General features: G+C 39.3%; 1 protein-coding gene across 3 annotated transcripts in view; it reads left to right on the forward strand.

The window, feature by feature from the left end:
* Nucleotides 1–22,504, forward strand: part of LOC140486450 (single-minded homolog 2) — a 93,420-nt gene that overhangs the window by 62,782 nt on the left and 8,134 nt on the right. For all 3 annotated transcript variants that reach the window (XM_072585630.1, XM_072585633.1, XM_072585631.1), the window contains exons 5-9: nucleotides 1,014–1,099; nucleotides 5,597–5,796; nucleotides 8,420–8,526; nucleotides 10,500–10,647; nucleotides 19,334–19,499. In XM_072585630.1, coding sequence (XP_072441731.1) covers nucleotides 1,014–1,099; nucleotides 5,597–5,796; nucleotides 8,420–8,526; nucleotides 10,500–10,647; nucleotides 19,334–19,499 — 707 coding nt within the window. The remainder of the gene's footprint in view (nucleotides 1–1,013; nucleotides 1,100–5,596; nucleotides 5,797–8,419; nucleotides 8,527–10,499; nucleotides 10,648–19,333; nucleotides 19,500–22,504) is intronic.

A 22,504-nucleotide genomic window follows, 5' to 3' on the forward strand; every position in this document is an offset into this window, starting at 1 on the left:
CAGTTTCCTCCCATAATCCAAAGATGTGCAGGTCGAGTGAATTGGCCATGCTTATTTGCCTATAGTGTTAGGTGCATTAGTCAGGGGTATGTATAGGGTAGGGGAATGGGTCTGGGTGGGTTGCTGTTTGGAAGGTTGGTGTGGACTTGGGCTGAAGGGCCTGTTTCCATACTATAGGGAATCTAATCTAACTCCTCAGAAGCCGGTATCCAGTCACCAAGTCACCCTTTATTTACATGTGGAAAGTCTTTGACATTGACCCAGCTCCCTCAGAGACAGCTTTCAGAGTGTAGGGATGTCAGGCAGATGTGTTTTTTTCCTGTCAGCCAAGAGTCCCTGATTGCTCCAGATTAATAGTCCGAATCAGGGGACTAATATTCTACAAGGTCCACCCGGCCACCCTTGTTACAATCCCTGCAGTACCCAGTTCCATGGTTCACTGTAAGGGCGATGAAATAAAATTACCACCTTCCACATAAGCACAGTTTCTTTTTCTAGTTACTGAATGGACACAATCTCCTGCACATATCAAATGCTCAGCCTTCACCACAACACACCATAGTCGTACACTCCAGCTACATTCTAATTGGTTTGTGGTTCTAATGTTTTAATTTTTAAAATATTTAATCTAATTTTAGATATGTAAAGGATTCAGAACCTAATAAAACATAATATGTATTTACAACATCAAAGAATAACTCCAAGTGTTTCTCCCAAAGGTGAAATATAATCCCTGAGCAACACAATTTTGAATACCTTCTCTAGGAAGACTCTTTTCAGTTGCATATTTCAAGAAGAAGCCCAGCAGCACTTCTCAGCAGAACTAAAGATGGGCAATAAATCTGGCCATTAGTCACATCCCAGAATAAGTAATGAATATTATGTTAAAAGACAGTTTGGTTCTTTTTTTTCACTTGGCTACAATAGTCCTGGGCATCTTGTATAGTAACACAGCATGGTTTATGAGGTTATTAAAGCTCAGGTACAATAACATTGTTTGATGTTCTTTTCAGAATATGAAACTGAGCGTTCTTTCTTTCTACGGATGAAATGTGTTCTGGCCAAAAGAAATGCAGGTTTGACTTGTGGTGGTTACAAGGTAAGTAAATGTAAACAATCATTGAAAAAAATTGTACTCAAATTCTGACATTCAGACTTCTCATAGCCTAATTTATAAGTATATGAGTCTTCCTTTTGGGATATTTGAGATGACAATTTGGCTGTCTCATGCTGCAGCTCCAAATCTTTTTTTCAAGGAATAAGGCAACGAATTATCACAATATCTTTGCTTAGTGCTTTAAGCTACAACAGCAATAAACTTGCATTTATATGGTGCTTTCCATTATTAAAATGCTCTGAGGCATATCACGTGAGCATTAGTAAATAACATTTAATATTGGGTCACATCAGAAGATATTAGGAATGATAAGGAGTCTCAGAAGAAGAAAGAGACACAGAGGCAGAGAAATCTCACAATTCCTAGAGCATTTGAAGGCACAACTGCTAATACGAAATAAGCAGGAATATTCATTGTGAATTTATCCTTCAGTTGAATTTTAAGGATTGTAAATGCCATGGTCAGTAATGTAATCTGATACTTTTCTCCATTTTCTCTCTGGATGTTTCAGTGGAGTGATATCTCCTTTTATGTGGCCTTGAGCCATTGAAAGCCCCAGGTTTGATTCTTTTCTCAGCACGGTTTTAGCTGTTTACCTTGAACCCTAGTATCTAGCCTGTGGAAGATCAGCTTTGGGTCATGTACCTTGTTACCATCCAGTCTGAAAATGAAAGTATGAAAGGGATTGTGTCCAGCTGTAAGGCTCCTCTTATCAAAGTAACTGACTGGGGAATGCATGCAGAATTGCCACTTAGGTGAAGTTGGACTGTTGAGTTTAAATTATGGCAAATGTTTGACTCTTCAGAAGTTAATAAGAAACAGAAAATCAGAGGAAAATGCCAGAAAGTCTTCTGAATTACCACACCAGCCTCACACATGTAAAAGGATTATTTCTCCAGCCTCCCCTCCATCAGTTATATTGTTGCTGAAGTCAGAAAGCTTGGCACATTTTGAATCTTAATACTGATTTTTATCTATATCAATGACATTTAATGACAACATACTGATCACGATTGATAAGAAGAAAAATTAAGAACCTGGGCTATTTACTGAAAGGATGAGTACTTAGAAGCTTGAAGGTTAATCTAAGGGGAACCATTCTTCCATTCTTGACAGGATTAATGGTGATGGAATATCCTATCAGACACAACTTCAGCAAAGATTATGAAGATTTTTTATACATCTGTTCAATTTAGTAAATTACTGCTCACCTACCTTGAAAGCATTAAAAAAAAACTTAACTTCCAACAAATTTCTCTCCTACCAATATGGAACTTGTCAGACCTTTGATCTCTGTCACTCTTAATTTAATTTTGCACTCTCTTTCATGGTTCACTATAATGGTTGTGAGGTAAAATTATTACATTCCTCATGTTCGTCAGTCTTTATTCTAGCTACAAAATGGATGGAATCTCCAGCATATGCCATATGCCCAGACTTTTTCATAAATATGTTTAATAAAGTTGGTCAGTGGTATTTGCAACAGTCAATACACAAATGCCAAGATCACAGCTTGTTATATTATGCAGCTCAATGACAGACAGCTGCCAATGGATACTGCTATGATGTTCCTGTTCGTAAAAAACAAAATCATAACATTTCTATATGTTATTCAGAATAATAAGCTAAGGAACTTCAATAACAAGGGAGATATGTGCTTTATGCTTTTGTAGTTTATAATTTCATCTCTGCCTTTTGAGATGAACTTCAATGAGAGAATAGAATTGAAACAGACAATGACTCAGTTTTTGTTATCATCAAACTTCATTTGTTTGAGATGAGTAACTGCAGCATGCAAAACAGGGCTGAAAAACCAAGTGATGCTATGCATTGGACCTGACTATAACTTTTACTGAACCCAATGTTGCAGAGCTCCGCATGGTCTATGGCAATTTTGTTTTGTGACCACACACATTTTCCATCAAGGATCACTGAATGCCAATCAATAATTGGTATTGTGGCTAATTTAGGCAAAGACAATGAATGCCGATTGTAGTATGCCTGCCAACTCCCGAGTTGAATTAGTTAACTCAGTAAATGTCAGGATGGAAACTGATCCTTTGTGTGGTTCAATTTCACTTTAGGCAGTGCATTAAACAACAGAGCCAACAGGGATCTTGGAAAGTTCCCCTTATGAATAGGAATAATTGACAGTTCAAACAAATATGTTTGAATATCAATAGCTAAATGGAAACCATCTGACAACTTAAATTGTTTATATACTATACCATAGTACAGGCTTAGACTTTCTGTTACAATGAAGTTTTTGTATCTTAAAGGATTATTCTCTTTTATTGACTTTTCTTTTTGGGTAAGTGAATTTTTCAATGTCAGCATTCCATCCATAGCAGGAAGGTGGAATCCTGCAAAATAAGTCAGTCAGGAAGTCTGATTTACAAGGAAGGCGATTCAAACCTATTCTGGAAATCTTTCTCAGCAACATGCTGACCTCAATGTCCACAAATAAAGAAAACTGACAGATAACAAAGAAGACCAATCAAAATTATTTTGAAGGAAAATTAATAAACAGAGAAGGGAGAAAATTAAGATAACTAAGAAGGAATTATTGTGGACATACTGTCTCAAAGGTATGTGGAGGTGAAACAGGAAGCCGCAAAAGAATAAATCAGATGTGACATTAGACTTGTGCTATTCAGAAAATAGATTAACTTAACTGCGAATCAGACAATTCTAAGATGATCATTTGGTTAAATATTTGATTTTATGCAAAAATCCCTGCATATTTTAAAAAAATTCATTCACAGGATGTGAATTGTACTAGAGAAGATGATGGAGATCTGCCTCCTTGGAACACTGCAGTCCTGGAGTGTAGGAACACCCACAGTTCTGTTTGGAAGTTCCATGATTTGACCTGGCCAAACTGAAGGATGGTGAATGGCTTAGAGGAGAACTTGCATGAGATGGTGTTCCCATGTACTGCCCTTGTCTTTCCAGAAAGCAGTGATTATGGGTTGGGAAATTGGTGTCAAAGTAGCTATGGTGAGTCACGTGCAGTGCATTTTGTAGATGGCGTACACTGCTGTTCCTACACATCATGGTGCACAGAGTGAATGGTGAAGGTGGTGAATGGGGTGCCAACAAGCATTTTTTTTTGTCCTGGATGGTTTTAAACCACTTGAGTATTGGAGCTCCACTCATTCAGGGAAATGGAGAGTATTCCATCACACTCCTGACTTGTGTCTTGTCAATGATGGAAAGGCACTGGGGAGACAGGAGGTGTGTTATTCATCACACAATTCCTAGACTGCGAAGAGCTATGTAGCTATAGCATTGATGTGGTTGGTTCAGTTCTGTTCTGTTCTAGTCAATGGTAACCCAGGGTAATAGTAGGATTTTGAGCAATGGTAGTGCCAATGAAAATCAAGAGGTGATTGCTAGATTCCCTCTTAATGGAGATGGTCATCACCTGGCACCAATGAGGCACAAATGTTACCTTAAAAGTTCAATTACATCTGAGAATAATATGGAATAAACCAAAAAGGATAGAGAGAAGGCCATTGAGCCATCAAGTCTATTCCTTTCACAGTTCATGTGCAATCTATTTTAGGCATAAAGCAAGAGTAACTGCACAATATAATTCATTCTATATGACACACTTTGAAATGATTTGAGAGCTATGTTAAAATGGCATATAAATGCAAGTTCATTACCATGGAGCCAATATAATCAATTTTCTGCAGAGTTTCTGCTAATCTTGTTCTGTTCTCAGAAGGCAGAACTCCGAAGTGTCTATTTAACTTATGTTCAACATTATTGATCCTGACCAGGTTGCTGACCTTAGCATGACATTCCCCTACCATGAGCAGCTCAGCAACCATTAGTCAGCAGGTATCATCCAACCATTTGCCTGGCTTTCCCAAGCAACTTTTAATTGCATTAAGTCAAAGGTGCATCAGATATTTTAAAAGCCTAATTCAACAAGTAAGCTGAAAATTATTTAATGCACTAAATTCTTTTTGCTTACCATTTATCCAATTTTGATTGTTTTTTTTCTAATTTCTATTGATCAAAATAAGGGATATCCCTAGTAATGGGTAGGAGGGATCAACATTTTTTCACTAACAACAACATAAAGATCATGAGTTAGATATCTGTCTTTTTGGTATCTCTCCATCTCCCTGCTACAGATCATCGTAAACTCAAATGTTGAACAGAAATCTCCTCCCAAAGACATGGCTGGCAATTATAATTGTAAATGTACATTGTGTTCTGTCCATACTGAACCATATTGCCACGACAATGCACTTCAGCACCTGGACTGCCCTTTTTTTTGGCAGTTTTCTGTTGCTAAATAGATTGTGGGACAAGTTAGTGTGAAAGTAAGTGTACAGTTTAGTATTCTTTAATAAAGTTCCCACTTTTAGCTTCCTTGAGCAGTTTTATTTGCTTAGCCTCTTCTGTGTGTTTAGAAAATATTTTCACCATGCATAAATCAACTGAAATTATCCTTCTCCATAGGTAATCCACTGCAGTGGCTATTTGAAAATCCGCCAGTATGTATTTGATGTCACTCTCTATGATGGCTGTTACCAGATTGTGGGACTAGTGGCAGTGGGACATTCATTACCACCCAGTGCTATCACAGAAATCAAACTTCACAGCAATATGTTCATGTTCAGAGCCAGTCTGGATCTCAAACTAATTTTCCTAGATGCAAGGTAAGACCTTTAACTGGTAAAATGATTTAACAGCAACTGATAGTTTCAGAGATTGAGCACTTAAAGGGTTAGAATTTCCGTCGCACATGTGCCAAGGGGTTTCACTTCAGTGAGTCCCCAGTTTCTAATGCTTTCCTTCAAATTACACAGGAGAAGGGAAGATTAAACAAGGTTATTGAGATTTTGCCTCTAAGTGAAGATTGCATTTTCGGAGAACAGCTTACCCACAACTGAAGGAAACTGATGCAAGGAGAAAAAGATAATTGTTGAGAAAGGCTTTAGGTCCTCCAAAAGAAACATAACAGCAAATCAATTGCTCAGACCTGGCTGATAGGTTTAGCCTGAGAATTTATTTCCTTTATTCATTGGATGTTGTCTGGGCCAGCATTTATTGCCCTTGAGCTAAGTTTCAGAGGACAGTTAAGAGTAAACCATATTACTGTGTGGCTGCAGTCACATGTAGGCCAGACCAGATAAGGTTTACAGATTTCCTTCCCTAAAGGACTTTAATGAAACTGATAGTCTTTTAATAGCAATTACCTGGTCACTATTAGACTAGATTTTTAATTTCAGGTTTTCCCATTGATTCAAATTCCAGGCAGTGCAATTTGAATCAATGTCCCTAACACATGTGGCTGGATTAATCTGGATTACTAGCCCAGTGATAACAGTCCCTTATGTAGAGTGCCAGGCCAGACCACAATTGGTCCTGTCGATAAACAGCCTTTGCTCGCAGTGCACATCAGGTTCACCATTCATAGAACATTGTCAATTATACAAACTCTAGATTTGTAATAATAAGATATTCAAAATCATCTTTGCAGCTGGATCAGTTGGATACACTTCGATAGAAAGAAAAATATAAGAGATCTGTGTTAAGGGAGTGGATGTATTAAGGATAATGGCCTTTTATTGAAGTGTTTGCTGTTGTAATGATCTTAGGTGATGTCATTATACGACAAGATCAGACTGAAACTTGGTTTGATAGATTATACTTTATTTTGGTTTGATTTTAGTGTAGTGGTCTTTCACTGAAACATAAGCATGTTTTTTTAACGATATAACAAGTTTATTAACAGAAAAATGAAGGTAAAATAGAATAAATTAAACTATCTACTTATAACACAAGTTCAAAGATTTTTAAACATACAGTAAAGCATGATACTATTAATCCCCCAAATGATCTTTTATAAATTGAAAAGAAAAACAACAGCTTTTGTACAGTACCCAAAATACACCTTGTATAATACCCCAAAACACCACCCATACAGCACTCACTGTACTGTCTTCATCCCTGTCTCTAACACCTAGTAGTTTTAAGACACTTGTGACTTTAACTATAGACTGGAACTTCTGATAGCTTCTACCTGGCGTTATGATACATCTAAACCTAAATGGATGCATCTTTAAGTAATATCTTCAGGGTTGTATCCCAATACATCTGGTGGGATTATCATTAACTCTTTACTGTAGGCAATCTGGTTTCATTATAGCTGTCCCTTATCGGTAGATCTGATCTATACTGACATCTTAATCCAAGGCCTTTGAAGAACTGCTCAAATTTCTCAGTAAAACATCCCTCTAAACTATCAGTGTTTCCCTTAGGCTGAAAAAAAATCCTCTCCTGACTTTCAAAATTGGAGCTAGTTTCTCTTGTTTGATAGTAACATCCATTAATTCTAAAACTAGGCTCTAAAAACTGTTTTAAAAGAGATCCCTATGGCCAGAAATACTTACAAGTTAGTTATTAACTTCAGACACACAGAAAAACTCATATCTCTCATGAACCTAGAACCCAAGAACCAAACTTACAGTGAATGACATTATAAACTTTATATGAACCCCACACTATGTTTATTAATGGTGGTAATTGCAAGAGTCCATGGATTCCCTTACAATGGATCTATTCCATAGCACTGGAGGCAACTTCTTAGAAAAGCTAACCACTTTGTCCTATTTCTTGGGAACTTTGAGCAGATTTGCTCTTTTTCTGCTCTAATGAAACAAAACCTTCCTCTGTTGTTTCTCACTAAGGCCCCAACCTCAAAAATCTGGTTTTGTCCATGTTTTCTTTTCCACTATAATCTAAACCACTTCAAGAAATAAGACACCAAAAAAGACACACAATATTCTAATTCCCACCATAAATTGCTCCAATTGTTTAACAATACATTCCTTTTATCTACTTTATTTCTGTAAATTCAAAATCTTGGTACACATGAAACAGCCAACTTTATTTCATTTTTAAGATTCATTCATGGGATATGGGCATCACCGGCTAGTCTAGCATTTATTGGCCATCCATAATTGTACAGAGGGCTGTTAAATGCCAACTATGATGTCCAGTATCTGGAATCATATATCGAGCAGGCCAGGTAAAGACAGCATACTTGTTTCTCCAAAAGGAAATGAGTGAAGCAGATGGGTTTGTACAATGATTGACAATAGCTGCCATTCACGTTATTGCTGCTTTGTACTAAATTCAACTTTCAACTCAATCCTGGTGGGATCTGAACCTATGTCAGAGAATATTAGCCTGGATTGTTAGTCTAATAATTATACGACTACACCATTACTTCTGTCATTGCAAGTAATTTCCAATTTTATTTGTCTTTATTATCAGGGTTGCGGAGTTAACTGGATATGAACCTCAGGATCTGATAGAAAGGACATTGTATCATCACGTGCATGGGTGTGATGTTTTCCATTTAAGATATGCACATCACCTCTGTGAGTAACAAGCTGCTCACCTGAAATGGTACTCATTCAAGAACACTTCATGCAGATCAATTATTACACATGGCATATCAGTTAAAACTACTTAATTTAATCTAGTCTATGCTTCTAGATTTGTAGCTGATAGGACGATTTGACTGCGGATTATCACTCAATTGTTGACAGTAATCATGGCATAGCTATCGATATTCAACATTATTACTCTTCAAGAACAGAAGTAGTTAGCAATGTGGATATGTTGGGCATATTATTGTTCGTTGTCATTATGAAATGAAGTGTGAACAAAATAATCATGACTCTCACAGTATATGTTCTGAAAATAACATAATGAAAAGAAAACATTTCAGGCATGTGTCATAAAGCATATGCTAAACATATCAAGTTCCTCTCCAAGTCAATCATCTTTTGGTGAGAAACCAAAAGAATAGACTAAGCCTCACAACACAAAATAGCTCATTGGAAAAAAAATACAATGTATGAGGCAAATCAGCAGGTAGTTTTTGGAACTGGCTCAACTTACAATTTAAAAGTCTGAAGTTTGTAGATGGCATGTATTTGTGATGTATGGTAGACTGTCACTTTAAGAGTCTGATCATGTGACAATTATTACATTATCAGCAATTTAGGAGGACAAACAGCTCTCTCTCCCTCTCTAATTTCGCTGCTTGTAGAGTGAACACCTCAATAAAGCTCCCTCTGTTAACACTTCTGCCTTCTGATCCTTCTTGGAACGTAACAGTGGGACTGAGAAAACCTAATTCGTTAAGGAATTCCACAATTTTGGGGTCTTAGAATCATACAACCATACTGCATGGAAACAGACCCTTCAGTCCAACCAGTCCATGCCGAGCATAATCCCAAACTAAACTAGTCCCTTCTGGCTGCTCATGGCCCATATCCCTCCAAACCTTTCCTATTCATGTATCCATTGAAATGTCTTTAAATGTTGTAATTGTACCTGCATCTACCACTTCCACAGGAAGTTTATTTGACACGTGAAACACCCTCTGTGACATGCAAACCACCCTCCTGTAAATGATTGCATTAGAATAGACAGAAAATCATGAGTATTTAAACCAACGCTATAAATGTTTCTTGGATAAGGACGAGTTCTTTTAAATAATGGGTGACTTTATTTTAGAAAGATTAGCATCTCTGTTAAATCTAGTGGGCGGCACGGTGGCACAGTGGTTAGCACCGCTGCCTCATAGCGCCAGAGACCCGGGTTCAATTCCCGCCTCCGGCGACTGACTGTGTGGAGTTTGCATGTTCTCTCCGTGTCAGCGTGGGTTTCCTCCGGGTGCTCCGGTTTCCTCCCACAGTCCAAAGATGTGCAGGTTAGGTGAGTTGGCCATGTGAAATTGCCCGTAGTGTTAGGTAAGGGGTAAATGTAGGGGTAGGGGTGGGTTGCACTTCGGCGGGGCGGTGTGGACTTGTTGGGCCGAAGGGCCTGTTTCCACACTGTAAGTAATCTAATCAAATCATAGAATCCCTGCAGTGTGGAAGCCAGCCATTCAGCCGATCAAGTCCATACTGATACTCCAAAGAGCATCTCATCCAGACTCCTACCCTCTGCCTGTAACTCCATGGCTGATCCACCTAGCCTGCATATCTTTGGACTGTGGAAAGAAACCCAAGCAGATACAGGGAGGGTGTACAAATTCCATACAGACAGTTGCCTAAGGCTGGAATTGAGCCTGCATCCCTGGTGCTGTGAGGCAGCAGTGCTAACCACTGAGCCACCATGCCACCCCACAATGTACTGACAGAAGAAAGATTGATGAATATATAAAGCATAAATCAGTTAACACTGGTAACATTATTTTTTAAATTAATAATATGGTTTCAAGTAGTCATATGTTTCAAAATGTTGTCCAATTTGAGGAAATGCTACAAAATGTTTTAATATTCATCTGAAATAATGCTGGAAAAATACCAAGTAATTTTGTTTTTAATTATTCTGGAAGTGCTGGTCAAAGGACAAGTCACAACAAAGTACTACAGACTGCTGTCAAAACATGGAGGCTGGGTGTGGGTTCAGAGCTATGCTACCATTGTTCATAATAGTCGTTCATCCAGACCCCATTGCATTGTGAGCGTCAATTATGTCCTAACGTAAGTATATACATACATGTGTTCATTGACAAAAAGTCGTAATAGCATATGAAAGAAGTAGGATGTGTAAGAAAATCCAGAACTTGAAACGGTCAATCAAATTCACTCAATATACAATTTCCTGTTAGATTATTCTGTCATGAAGTCCTTCCTAACCTATCTGTTGATATTTTTACTCTTGAAAATGTTACTTGCCCCGTTATTGTAAAGCACCAGTTATTGTTGTTGAACGTACATGAAGAATGCTGGAGAAATTCAGCTGGTCTGGCTGCATCTGTGGGGTGAGACATTCAGAAGAAGTTATACCGGACTTGAAATGTTAACTCTGTTTCTCCCTCTGCGGATGCTGCCAGACTTGCTCTGTTTCCCCAGAATTCTCTGCGTTTGTTTCAGATTTCCAGGTTCTGCAGTGTTTTTCATTTAATCTTGTTAAATGTCTTTATAATTCTTAATTCCGTTTTGGACATATAACATCAATCGATACTATTATGTAATTTTTGAAAAAGGAAACAGGCATTTCCAATCAGCATATCCTAAAACATCAGGTAAAAATGATCAGATTGGTGTGGCATTTTACTGAGAACCATCTGCTTTAATCTTAGAGTAGATTGTAGATTCTAGACAGACTGTGGAAATCAGGTTTGTTCTCCTTAGAGTGTAGAATGTTGAGCAGCTTCAATAATAAGCTGAAAATGTGTTGCTGGAAAAGCGCAGCAGGTCAGGCAGCATCCAAGGAGCAGGAGAAGCGACGTTTCGGGCATGGGCCCTTCTTTAGGAAGATTCCTGAAGAAGGGCTCATGCCCAAAACATCGATTCTCCTGCTCCTTGAATGCTGCCTGACCTGCTGCGCTTTTCCAGCAACACATTTTCAGCTCTGATCTCCAGCATCTGCAGTCCTCACTTTCTCCCAGCTTCAATAATAACTTCCAAAAGGGAATTGGACAAATAACACTTCACAGATAAACGAACAATTTTCATGTCATAGAGAAAATTGAGAAGTGGATGAATTGAATAGCTCTTTCAAATAGCTGGAATAGATATGGTGGACCAAATGATGTCCTCCTGTGCTGCCAGCTTGTATGGAAATTGTATGATTGTATGAATTTGGTACGCCTTCAATGTGACATGATTTCTGCACACCAGAGAAATCCAAACCCTTTCCTTGCCCAATTTTCTAACCTCTAGCTCTGTTAAGTATTTTTACTGGCTCGCTGACCTCCACCTAGGAGTCTAGCAGGAGAAAATACACAAGTTAAAGTCCTTAAGCATCAAAAGCCTCAGAATTACTCAGAAATGGAATTTGCTTTGGAAAATCTGCTGTAGTAGGTGCAAGATGCAAACCAAGATGGTTAATTAAAATGGCAGTAAACTGGACGATGGGGGTTATTCCCCTGGACAGAATGGAGGTGTTCTACTAAGCAGTCAACCAGTCTCCATTTGGTCTCAATAATGTAAAGGATTTGGAAATGCCAATATTGGACTGGGGTGTACAAAGTTAAAAATCACACAACACCAGATTATAGTCCAACAGGTTTAATTGGAAGCACTAGCTTTCCGAGCACTGCTCCTTCATCAGGTGGTTGTGGAGTACACAGTTGTAAGACACAGAATTTATAGCAAAAGTTTACAGTGTGATGTAACTGAAATTATACATTGAAAAATTGTTTGTTTGTTAAGTCTCTCATCTGTTAGAATGACCATATGTAAATCACAAAGCCTTTTTTTAGTTTTAAAAAGAGTTTTGTGATTTACATATGAAAGAAGTGAAACTAACATGGTCATTCTAACAGGTGAGAGACTTAGCAAACAATCAGGGTATTTTTCAATGCATAATTTCAGTTACATCACACTGTAAACTTTTGCTATAAATTCTGTGTCTTACAATTGTGTCCTCCACAACCCCCTGATGGAGGAGCAGCGCTCCAAAAGCTCATGCTTCCAATTAAACCTGTTGGACTAACCTGGTGTAGTGTAAAGGAGACCGCATCGTGACCAGCAAATACAGGAGATTACATTGAAAGAAGTACAAGTAAAGCACTGTACCACCTTGAATGTGTGTTTGGGGCATTGGACAATGAGGAGGTGAATGGTCAAGTGTTACACATTATGCAATTGCATGGGTGATGAAGGGATGAAGGGGTGACAAAGGTGTTGCAACTAGAAAGGTCTCTGGAGAACGCTGACAGTGGAGCGAGGGAAAGATGTGTTTGGTGCTGGCATCCCACTGGAAGGGGCAGAAATGATTGAGGATAATTCTTTGAATGCAGAGACTGGTAGGATGGTAAGCGAGGAGAAGGAGAACCCTATAATCATTATGGAAGGGAGGGGAGGAGATGTGGACAGAAATGTGGGAACTAGGTGGGACATAGGTGAGGGACCTGACAGCAACAGTGGTGACAAATCCTCGGTTGAGGATAAAGGAGATTATGTTGGAGGATCCCAGCGGATGGTAGCATCATCAGAACACATGATGAAGCTGGAGAAACTCGGAAATGCAATGGAATCTTGCTGGAAGCCGGATGTGAGGATGAATAGCCAAGGTAACTGTGGGAATCAGTGGGTTTGTAATGGATATTGATGGGCAATCTCAGAAATGGAAACAATGAAGTCAAGAAAGGGAAGGGAAAATTCAGAGTTGGAGCAGAGTTGAAGGTGAGAGAAGAATAGAAATTGAAAGTAAAACTGACATATTTTTCCAATTACGAATTACAGCATGGAGCAACACCGATGTATCAAAGAAAGAGTTATGTATAGGAGTCTCAGGAATATTCCACATACCCCACAAGGAGACAGGCATAGCTGGAAACCATAAGGGTATCCACAGTCTTTGACTTGGACAAAGTGAGATGAGTTAAAGGAAAATTTGCTCAAAGTGAGAACAAGCTCAGCCAGGTGAAGGAGGGTGGATCAGAGCTGTTGAAACCCCTTTTTGAGGAAAAGTGGAGATCCTTCAGATGGATGGATGCATGGAGAGATTGCATATCCATGCTGAAGAGGAGGTAGCTAGGGCCAGAAAACTGGAAGTTGCAGAATCACTCTTGTAAGTGGGGAGAGACTGAAGAAAGAGGGGAATGTTGAGACAAGATAGGAGGAACTAAGTTGAATGGGATATGAACAAACTAGGGCAGTCCCATTTGCGAATTTTGGGAAGCAATTAGAAATGGGCTATGGGAAGTGTGAGATGGGAAGTTATGGAATGGAGATCTCCAGAGGAGATGAGTTCAGTGACAGTCCAGGAACTAAGAGCTTGATGTTCAGTAGTGGCATAGACTGTTCAATGCAAAAGGTATTGAGGGAAACATAAGGTAAAAAATTAGTTGAACTCAATGTTAGTTCTATTTGGATGTAAAATATTCATTCACAGAGTGATAACTTGCACTGAGTTGGTGGTAAGGTGATAGTAGAGACATGGTTGAGTTGGATAATATAAGTGGATTAGAAATTCATCTTTTAATATTAAGGATTAAAATTCAATTTACACTGATTGAAATAGCTTTCCGATAAAGAAAGCTTGGGTAGCATCAGTTAGCTTCAAAACCGAGTCAACATTACCTGAGCAATTTTAGTCAGGTTATTGATATATCGGTTGAGCCTGGGAAATGGAGGTATCTCTCTGCTGTACATATCACTATGAAATAAACTGTAATCCAGTCAAGTCCCACTACATATGTAGTATCATGACAACATAATAATGGTCTTTCCTCCAAACAAATCTAAAAGCAAAGAAATGCTGGTGTTATAATAAAGCCAAAGAAATGACCCACCCCAGAAAGGACAACAGAAATTATGGAAACAGCGGAATTAAAATAGAGACTTTTTTCCAGAAAACATGAAAAATATCACTGAGCAGGTTATGGTAGCCTCAGGCCACACATTTCAAAGAATTGCCACACAAAACATGCTGGAGCAAATGTAGTACAATTGTTTCCATGCTGTTTGGCTTCTTCCCCTCCTGAACAATGATTCGATCAAATCAAAGGTGGATCACAATCTTTGGAAGGAGGTGGCTGCTCACGTGAATTACAATAGTGTCTGCACTTCATTGGCTGTAAAGCATTTTAGGATGTCTTGCGTTGTGAATGGTGCTATATAAATATAAGCTCTGTCTTTCTATGAATGGCAGACTGGCAAGGTAAGGGTCCATGGGGTAACTTCATAACTATTTGATATAACACTCTAACGATTAAACTCATGGACTGTTCTCTACTAGTGACCAGTTGTTATAATGTTTAACTAGGTTTTTACAGTTGTAGATTCGACTGCACTTTTCAATGTGTGTCATCTCCTATTGCTAGTAAAATTCAGTTAAACCCTCAACTGTAGAACTCTGTTTCTTCAGATACAGCACTTTCGTGATGCACTTTCACATCTTCCCAACACTTAAGGATAGCACTATGATATAAAGGTTTTAGTAGACACAATGACAATAACACCCGCAGCTTAATGCCAGTTCCACCAAGAGAATCTAAACATTGTTCCTCAACATTCAATATCATTACCATTGCTGAATAAGGCAATAACTGCATTCTGCAATTCTGGCAGTTACCATTGATTAGGAACTGAACTGGACCAACTATGTAAATACTGTGGCTATAAGGGCAGGTCAGATGTTAAATACTCTGAGGAGATTAATTCACATCCTGACTCCTCAAAGCCTGTCCACCCTCCACAAGGCACAAGTCAGGAGTGTGACGAACTATTCTCCAATTGCTTGGATGAGTGCAACTCTAACAACAGTCATTGTAATCTATGACAGAATAAACAGCTTGATAGTGTCCCATCTGACATCATCAACATTCATTCCCTCCACACAATGCATAGTAGCTGCACAGTAAGCCATCAACAAGACACACAGGAACAACTCTACAAAATTTCTTAGGCAGCGGTTCTAAATCTACAACCTAAACCATTTAGAAGGACAAGAGCAACAGATAAATGGGAACACCACAACTTGCAAATTCCCCTCCAAGCCATATACTGGCCCGGCTTGACACTGAATAATCACTCCTTCATTGTTGCTGGTTCAGAATTCTGGAACTCCCTCCCTAACAGTATTGTTGGGTGTGTCTGTATCACATGAACCACAATGGTTGAAGAAGACAGCTCACCAAGACCTTCTCAAAGGCAATTAATGACAGACAGGAAATTGTCGCCAGCCTGTAATGGCCAAATCTCTGCTTCTGTTAACAAGAGTACTTCAGGAGAAAAGGGTACAGGAAGTGAACTGTATAAGCTGCACTTTTGAGAAGTTGGATCTCCAAATACAGAAAGGATGGTTTGAAGAGAAATCACAAAATAGGACAGTAGAGGTGACTCACCCCTCATTTAGAATCACACATATCCTCCTTTTAGTTTCCACCAGACTGAATTATGTGGTCACTGACAGTGAAGCACACTTTGAACTTCAGGTCCATGTCACTAGGATATTTGAACACCATCTGGGAGACAAAAGAAGATTTTCTCCTTCCATCAGGATCAATTATATGCCTCTTGGAATGTTGCATCATTCAAGTGCACCTTGGAAATAAACCATCCAACCAAGGCATTCAAAAGTTGAACTTGAGGAGAGCATATCGGGTGAAGCAAAATAGCATCAGTGACAGACAGTGACATGCAAGGAGCAGAAAAAAACATTGAGAAGGTAAGATTAATGAAGGTATGGTCCTGATCTCACAGGCAGTGTTTAGGTGATGGATTTTTTGGGACCAAAATTATTAGCACCTGTAATGCTACTTCATTTATCAGCTTTTATAATTTGACAGGTTATTGCAAGATATTCCACAACCTGCACTCCAATATTTTGGTTATGAAACTGCTGGCTATCTTGGATCATGTAGAAGCTCTAGGGCCATCAGTGGTGGAGCCTTCACAGTGACGTCTCAATGTTCTGAACCCTTTAACTCTGGTACTTAGATGTGGGATCTTCGATGATCTGTGATATTTTAATGAACCTGAGTTACTCCCAACTATCAAGACAATGGAAATGCTGCTTTCCCTTATCTCTAGTGTGTTCAGGGGCTTGTCTTGTGGAGACATGAAGCTCACTGTACATAAACGTCCCTCATGTAGGAGGTTACTGCATATACACCATCATTCGATTCCAGCCTTGGGCGACTGTCTGTGTGGAGTTTGCACATTCTCCCTGTGACTGCATGGGTTTCCTCCGGGTGCTCCGGTTTCCTCCCACAGTCACAAAGATGTGCAGGTCAGGTGAATTGGCCATGCTAAATTGCCCATAGTGTTAGGTGCATTAGTCAGAGGGAAATGGATCTGGGTGGGTTACTGTTTGGAGGGTTGGTGTGGACTGGTTGGGCCGAAGGGCATGTTTCCACACTGTAGGGAATCTAATCTAATCTAATCTAATCTAAACTAAACCAGAGTTCCTTTGTGTGGCTCTGCTCCCCAGACCTACACCTACTGATTCTGAAAGCAAGAAGTAAAAAAGAATGATGGACTAGATACTTGCATCTATGTAGCACCAAATCAAACCATGGATGTTCTCAAGATATCCCAAGTCACTTTTCAACACATGATGAGCAGAAGGCAGTGACAGCTATTGATGTTGTTCTTGGTGCTACTGACACTTAGTGGTCGATGCTGCTTTTGCAGCTCCTGTTTTTCATCAGAGATACAAGGTTGAATTGCATAAGTTACTCCACTCTGTTAAAGGATGACAGCAGAGAAGTGTTGAATGAAGCACAAGACAAGTCAACTAATTAGGTTCCAAGAAGTTAGCAATGACCAGCCGGTGACATTCACCAAGACTCCTTCGATAGCACCTTCCGAACACATGATCACTACTATCTGGCAGGACAAGAGCAGCAGATGCATGCAAACATCACAACCTGTAAATTCCCTTCCAAGCCACTTACCATCCTGACTTGGAAATGTATCACCATTCCTTCACTGTTGCAATGTCAAATTCTCTTGCTAACAACATGGTGAGTCTACCTACAACACGCGGATTGCAATGGTTCAAGAAAGCAGCTCACCGTCATCTTCTCAAGGACAACCAGGAATGGGAATAAATACGGCCCAATCACCGATGCCAATAACCCATGAATGAATGAATTTAAAAAATGATCTTTTGAGAAGGACTGCTGTGAGTAGCAGCCTCAGGCCTGGCTGGAGATCTTCTACTCAAAGCCCTCCCAGCCTGCCAGTTTCTCAGAAGCAATATACTTATTTCAGTGACCCTAGTGGGTTGTTGATCATTGAGGAAAGCAATGCACTGGCTGTTAAAGCAGAATAGTTCGGTAACACTATAGGTAAAGACCAGGTTGAATATTATAATAAGGTACCTAATAGCTCCAAGGTAGTTTCCTGCTCACCTTCAACGCAATGCAGATAAAGTAAAATCAGAAATTGCCATAGAAACTCAGCAGCTCTGATAGCATCTGTTGAGAGAAAGCAGGGTTAATGTTTTTTGAGTCCAGTCACCCTTCTTCAGAACTGACAGTAGCTAAGAAAAGGTGGCGTATATGCTGAGGACAAGATGGGAGGGTGGGAGGAAGGAATGAAGGATAGACAGAGATGGAGCCCAGAGGGGAGGGAGAGAGAGAGAGAGAGAGAGGGGGGGGGACAATAGTCAGGGAGACAAAAGGATGGATGATATTTTACTAGGGAGAAAGAAAAACTGATAATGGGAACCATAAGTAGGTGAAAATGGGTTGGCCGTGCTGAAAACAGCTCATGTGATGACAGGAATGGGGTATGGGGGTGGGTAAAGCACAGGGAAGAAGGTGTTCAGGTCTGAAAATTATTGAACTTAATATTGAGTCCTGATGCTGCGGGGTTCCCAAGAAGTAAATGAGATGCTGTTCTTCCAGCTTGTGCTGAGTTTCACTGGGCCACTGCAGCAAGCCTGCACTGAAAGGCCTGGACCCAAGTCCCACCAGCTCCATAGCATGTGTCATAGTATGTCTGAACAGGCCAATTTAATAAAATCTACAGTACTATTACTATGCAGCTGTATTACTCATCTTTTCATTAACTATACCAATTAAATGTTTTACCTAGTGTTTGAGAAATGTTGTTAGATTATGTTTCATGATAAGTTGTTATTTCCCCCTCCTGCAAGTGAAACTGCATTTAACAAAATGTAATATTTTAAATCATCTGGAATCACAAATAATGAGTGTAAGACAAAGTCATTAAAAGCTTTTCTTGATAAGATAATACAACTCATCAAGCTTTATTTTCTGTGAATTCACAGTCTTGTGATTTTACGCAGCAGGAAATAAAACAAGTCATCTCCTCAACAGGCAGTTCCTGCTGAACATCAAAGTACAACAAATTTTCAGTTTAATTTTTTTTAATATGCAAAAACGGGCTTTGTGAGCACTCTTGATCTGATGAAATCAATAGTACACCAGGCACATTCCAGATGTCTGACAGGCAGTCCTGGTCAAAAGGAAATGACCACGACAAGTCTATCAGCTGGTGCCTGACAAAGAGACAGATTGGGATATTAAGCGGATATACAGCTGGCAATTACTTACAGTTAATACTGCTGTTTGAACACTTGTGGATTTAATTTCCTTCATGAGCTATTTTCAAAGACAAAGTCAATGAATTTGCATTAAATGATCACTGGATTTTTAAGATTATTTTGGATAATCTAACATTTAATGCTGTTTTAAAATTATCACCACATATTAGAATGCTATTGAATCTTATGTTGCAGGGATATTGAATACAAAGAGCTACAACTGTCACTGGACCAGACTACAGCCACCAAGTCCTCATTCCCATATAAGATGCTGCTGCCTACCTCACATGAAAGCCAAAAACAACTGAAGCCCAAAATTGCCAAGTTGAAATCAAAACTAAAGACATCTCCTTATCCGCAGGTGCATATTATGGAATATTATGACCCTGACCCATTTGTGCAGATATGGTAGGATGTTGAAGAATTGAGCTTGCTATGCATAAAGTATGAAAATTAATGTCTGCATGTATTCACAGCATAGTTGTGAAGGAGAGGTCTGGAACAGAGGGCAGATGTTTTCTTATAAGAAGGGTCACCATGAGTTACTCTGGCCCATTTCCTAGCAGCATGTCCCACTGGAATGTGGTGTGGTGCAAATTGAAGGATGTGATGAAAAAAAGCAGATGAGCTGTTTGTGGGCCTCTCTGGCAAAGCCTTTCTTGATTAAAGCAATAGGAAGTGTACAAAAATCATCCAGGATGACTCATTTGACTTTTACTTACTCCCTATGGGGATGCACTTGGCTTGTATTTTCTACTTCTCACTGACAGCCTGGCCGAGGGCAAGAACTGTGGAGAGTAATAAGCCCAAACCTACATCTGACCATATTAGAACACGATACACAAAGGGCTATTGCCACGCACAGTGCTGTTTTACAGTAGCATAAGATATCCAAACCAGCACATACTGAATTCTTTATTACATATTCAAACATGAATTTAGAGATGGAAATGACATCTGCAAGATTTTGACTACATGTTTACTTTTAAATTCTCATTGCTTTTCAGCTCAGTAATAATTCCGGAGAGTCAAATAAGGGAAGTACTGTATATGCATCTCTTAATGAAAAACTATTTCCAATTTATAGTCATACATTGGACTTCCACTTAATGTAAAATTAAACACTTAATGGTTTGAGAACTGAACTGAAAAGTAGCCTAGTTCTTTTTCAGTAACTCTTCCAAACTGATCATTTTAAGTTTCTGATACTTATTGTCATTTTTATGCTCCTCGCCAGAAGACAGTAAACTCATTCACAGCAAGTGACCTACTCTACTTCATCTAAATGTCCATCGTCTACTGGTGTGTACTGATGTGTACTGGCAGGCTGCAGGCTTTTGAACCATAGAGAGATTAGATTAGAGACTGGATTTTTTTTTAACTGAAAGAGCAGGCACTACATTTTGCAATGTAGTTCATTGGATAGTATAAAGGAACTTGAACCCTGGATGATATTTGTTCTTTTCAGTCCTGGAGGCAGTTAGCAGCACTCCACTCATGTTGCATCGAAAACTTCCAAGTAAAACCTGGAGAGTCTGAAACTCCTGGTGTTTGTTTATTAACTAGTGAGCTGTCTTGATCTGGAAAGTACCACCAGAAAGGATGGTGTAAGCTGATTCAGTAATAACTTTCAAATGAAATTGCATAAACAACTTGAAGGGGAAACATATGCAAGGCTATAGGAAAACTAGGTAAGTCAGGCTAATTGGCAAACGCAGACATGGTGGCTGAAGGTCTCCTGTACTATATTATCCTTCTACAACTTGGTACTATATTGGACCAGTGAATTAACATTGATGGAAGCAATACAGAAAACAGTTAAACTATGTAAGTTGAATAGAGCCACGTAACATGACAATCTTTGAATAATGTCATAAGTCATCTTATAGTGAGTAATTTTACATATTGGAATAATTCACCAGGCAGGGTAATGGCTTCAAAAACATTAGAGGAGACTAAAGTCAATAACCCATGAAAATGCGCAGAAAGCATGATTAACCAACTTGTTGATTGCATTTCAAGAAGCATGCCAATGTCATGATGCCTCCCATTTCAGTGATTACTGCATCCAGCCAGTGTTAACCACAATACTAATTCACTGGGTATGTTAGCAGGGCTCAATACCATGATTAACCAGCACTAGTTAAAGTTAGCCTGCATTGTTTAAAGTTAGCTTACACCTTAGAAAGAGCAAATAGACTGTGGTTGGACCAAACATTGGCACTCATGTGATAAATGAATCTGACTGAGGAGACATTGAAAAATGTCATGAGAAAGCATTGGCTCAAAGCTTCATGGACCTTGCAATTAGAGGTCTTGGTAAAGGAGGTGGAATGGACAAATACTCTGCGCCTACAGGCCAGATAAATTGTCCAAAGGCAATAAGAACACATATATGTCAAAATTAATGTTAGGAATTAAGTCAAGGGAGCTGGATACAGTATATCTAGAAGTTCAGTGACTAAAGTTAGTAGATGCATTCTCAAATGACGTATCTTTCCAGATACACCACAATCCTCTGCTACTTCTCAATTCACCACTGCCTTGCTCCCACACTATCACTCACCTCCCAACATTCCCAATCATCAGGGCTCAATCCTGACATTCATATGTTTCCATTCACCTTTATAGACTCAGCACTGTTGCAAGCCTATCACCTATTTCTCACAGCTTGTGTACAACTAAAAACCAACTATTCAGCCATAGCCATCACACCACCTAAAAAGTTTCACCACAATCACTGACACCCTTTCCTCTTATTCCAGTTCAAGATGACAGAGAAACAACGGCAGCAGGAGATTCAGGAATGACTGCACGTCATAAACCCTATGAAAGAGACAGTGCATTCCCCTACTGTGATGTGACTTATGGAAGGTCTGAGACCATCAAGAATGACAGCACCCTCATACCTAGCTCATTTCTTTCATCCTAACATTGTTCATTTCACACACGCTTCAGACTGATAAGCGGTAGATGATGCAAGTCTGCAACTCTTCCCCACCTTTACTACTATGCACCTCAATCCCACAACCTAATCTTACCCTTATGTGTTTCTCCTTTAAGATACTCAGGCAGTGATGGAAGAATAATAGGATATTGAGGATGCAGGTACATTTAACCTTTTAACACTAACAGCCATCAGGCCAGACCCTGGTACTCCATGTAAATTGAAGGATAGCATAGAATAGAGGCGGTTCTTGCATCTGTTGAGACATTGGGCCCAAGTGGTCTGAAACTAGGGTACTCGTTTTATATATAGTAAGTGCCAACTTATCAGCTCAGTCACAGTTCTACTGCAGAATATTGAGATAATCACTTCTGTAAGGCAATCTGTAAAAACAAATTGATGGGCCTGTACCCTGGAAA

The sequence above is a fragment of the Chiloscyllium punctatum genome, chromosome 15 (genome assembly GCF_047496795.1).
Source record: "Chiloscyllium punctatum isolate Juve2018m chromosome 15, sChiPun1.3, whole genome shotgun sequence".
Taxonomy (NCBI): Eukaryota; Metazoa; Chordata; class Chondrichthyes; order Orectolobiformes; family Hemiscylliidae; genus Chiloscyllium; species Chiloscyllium punctatum.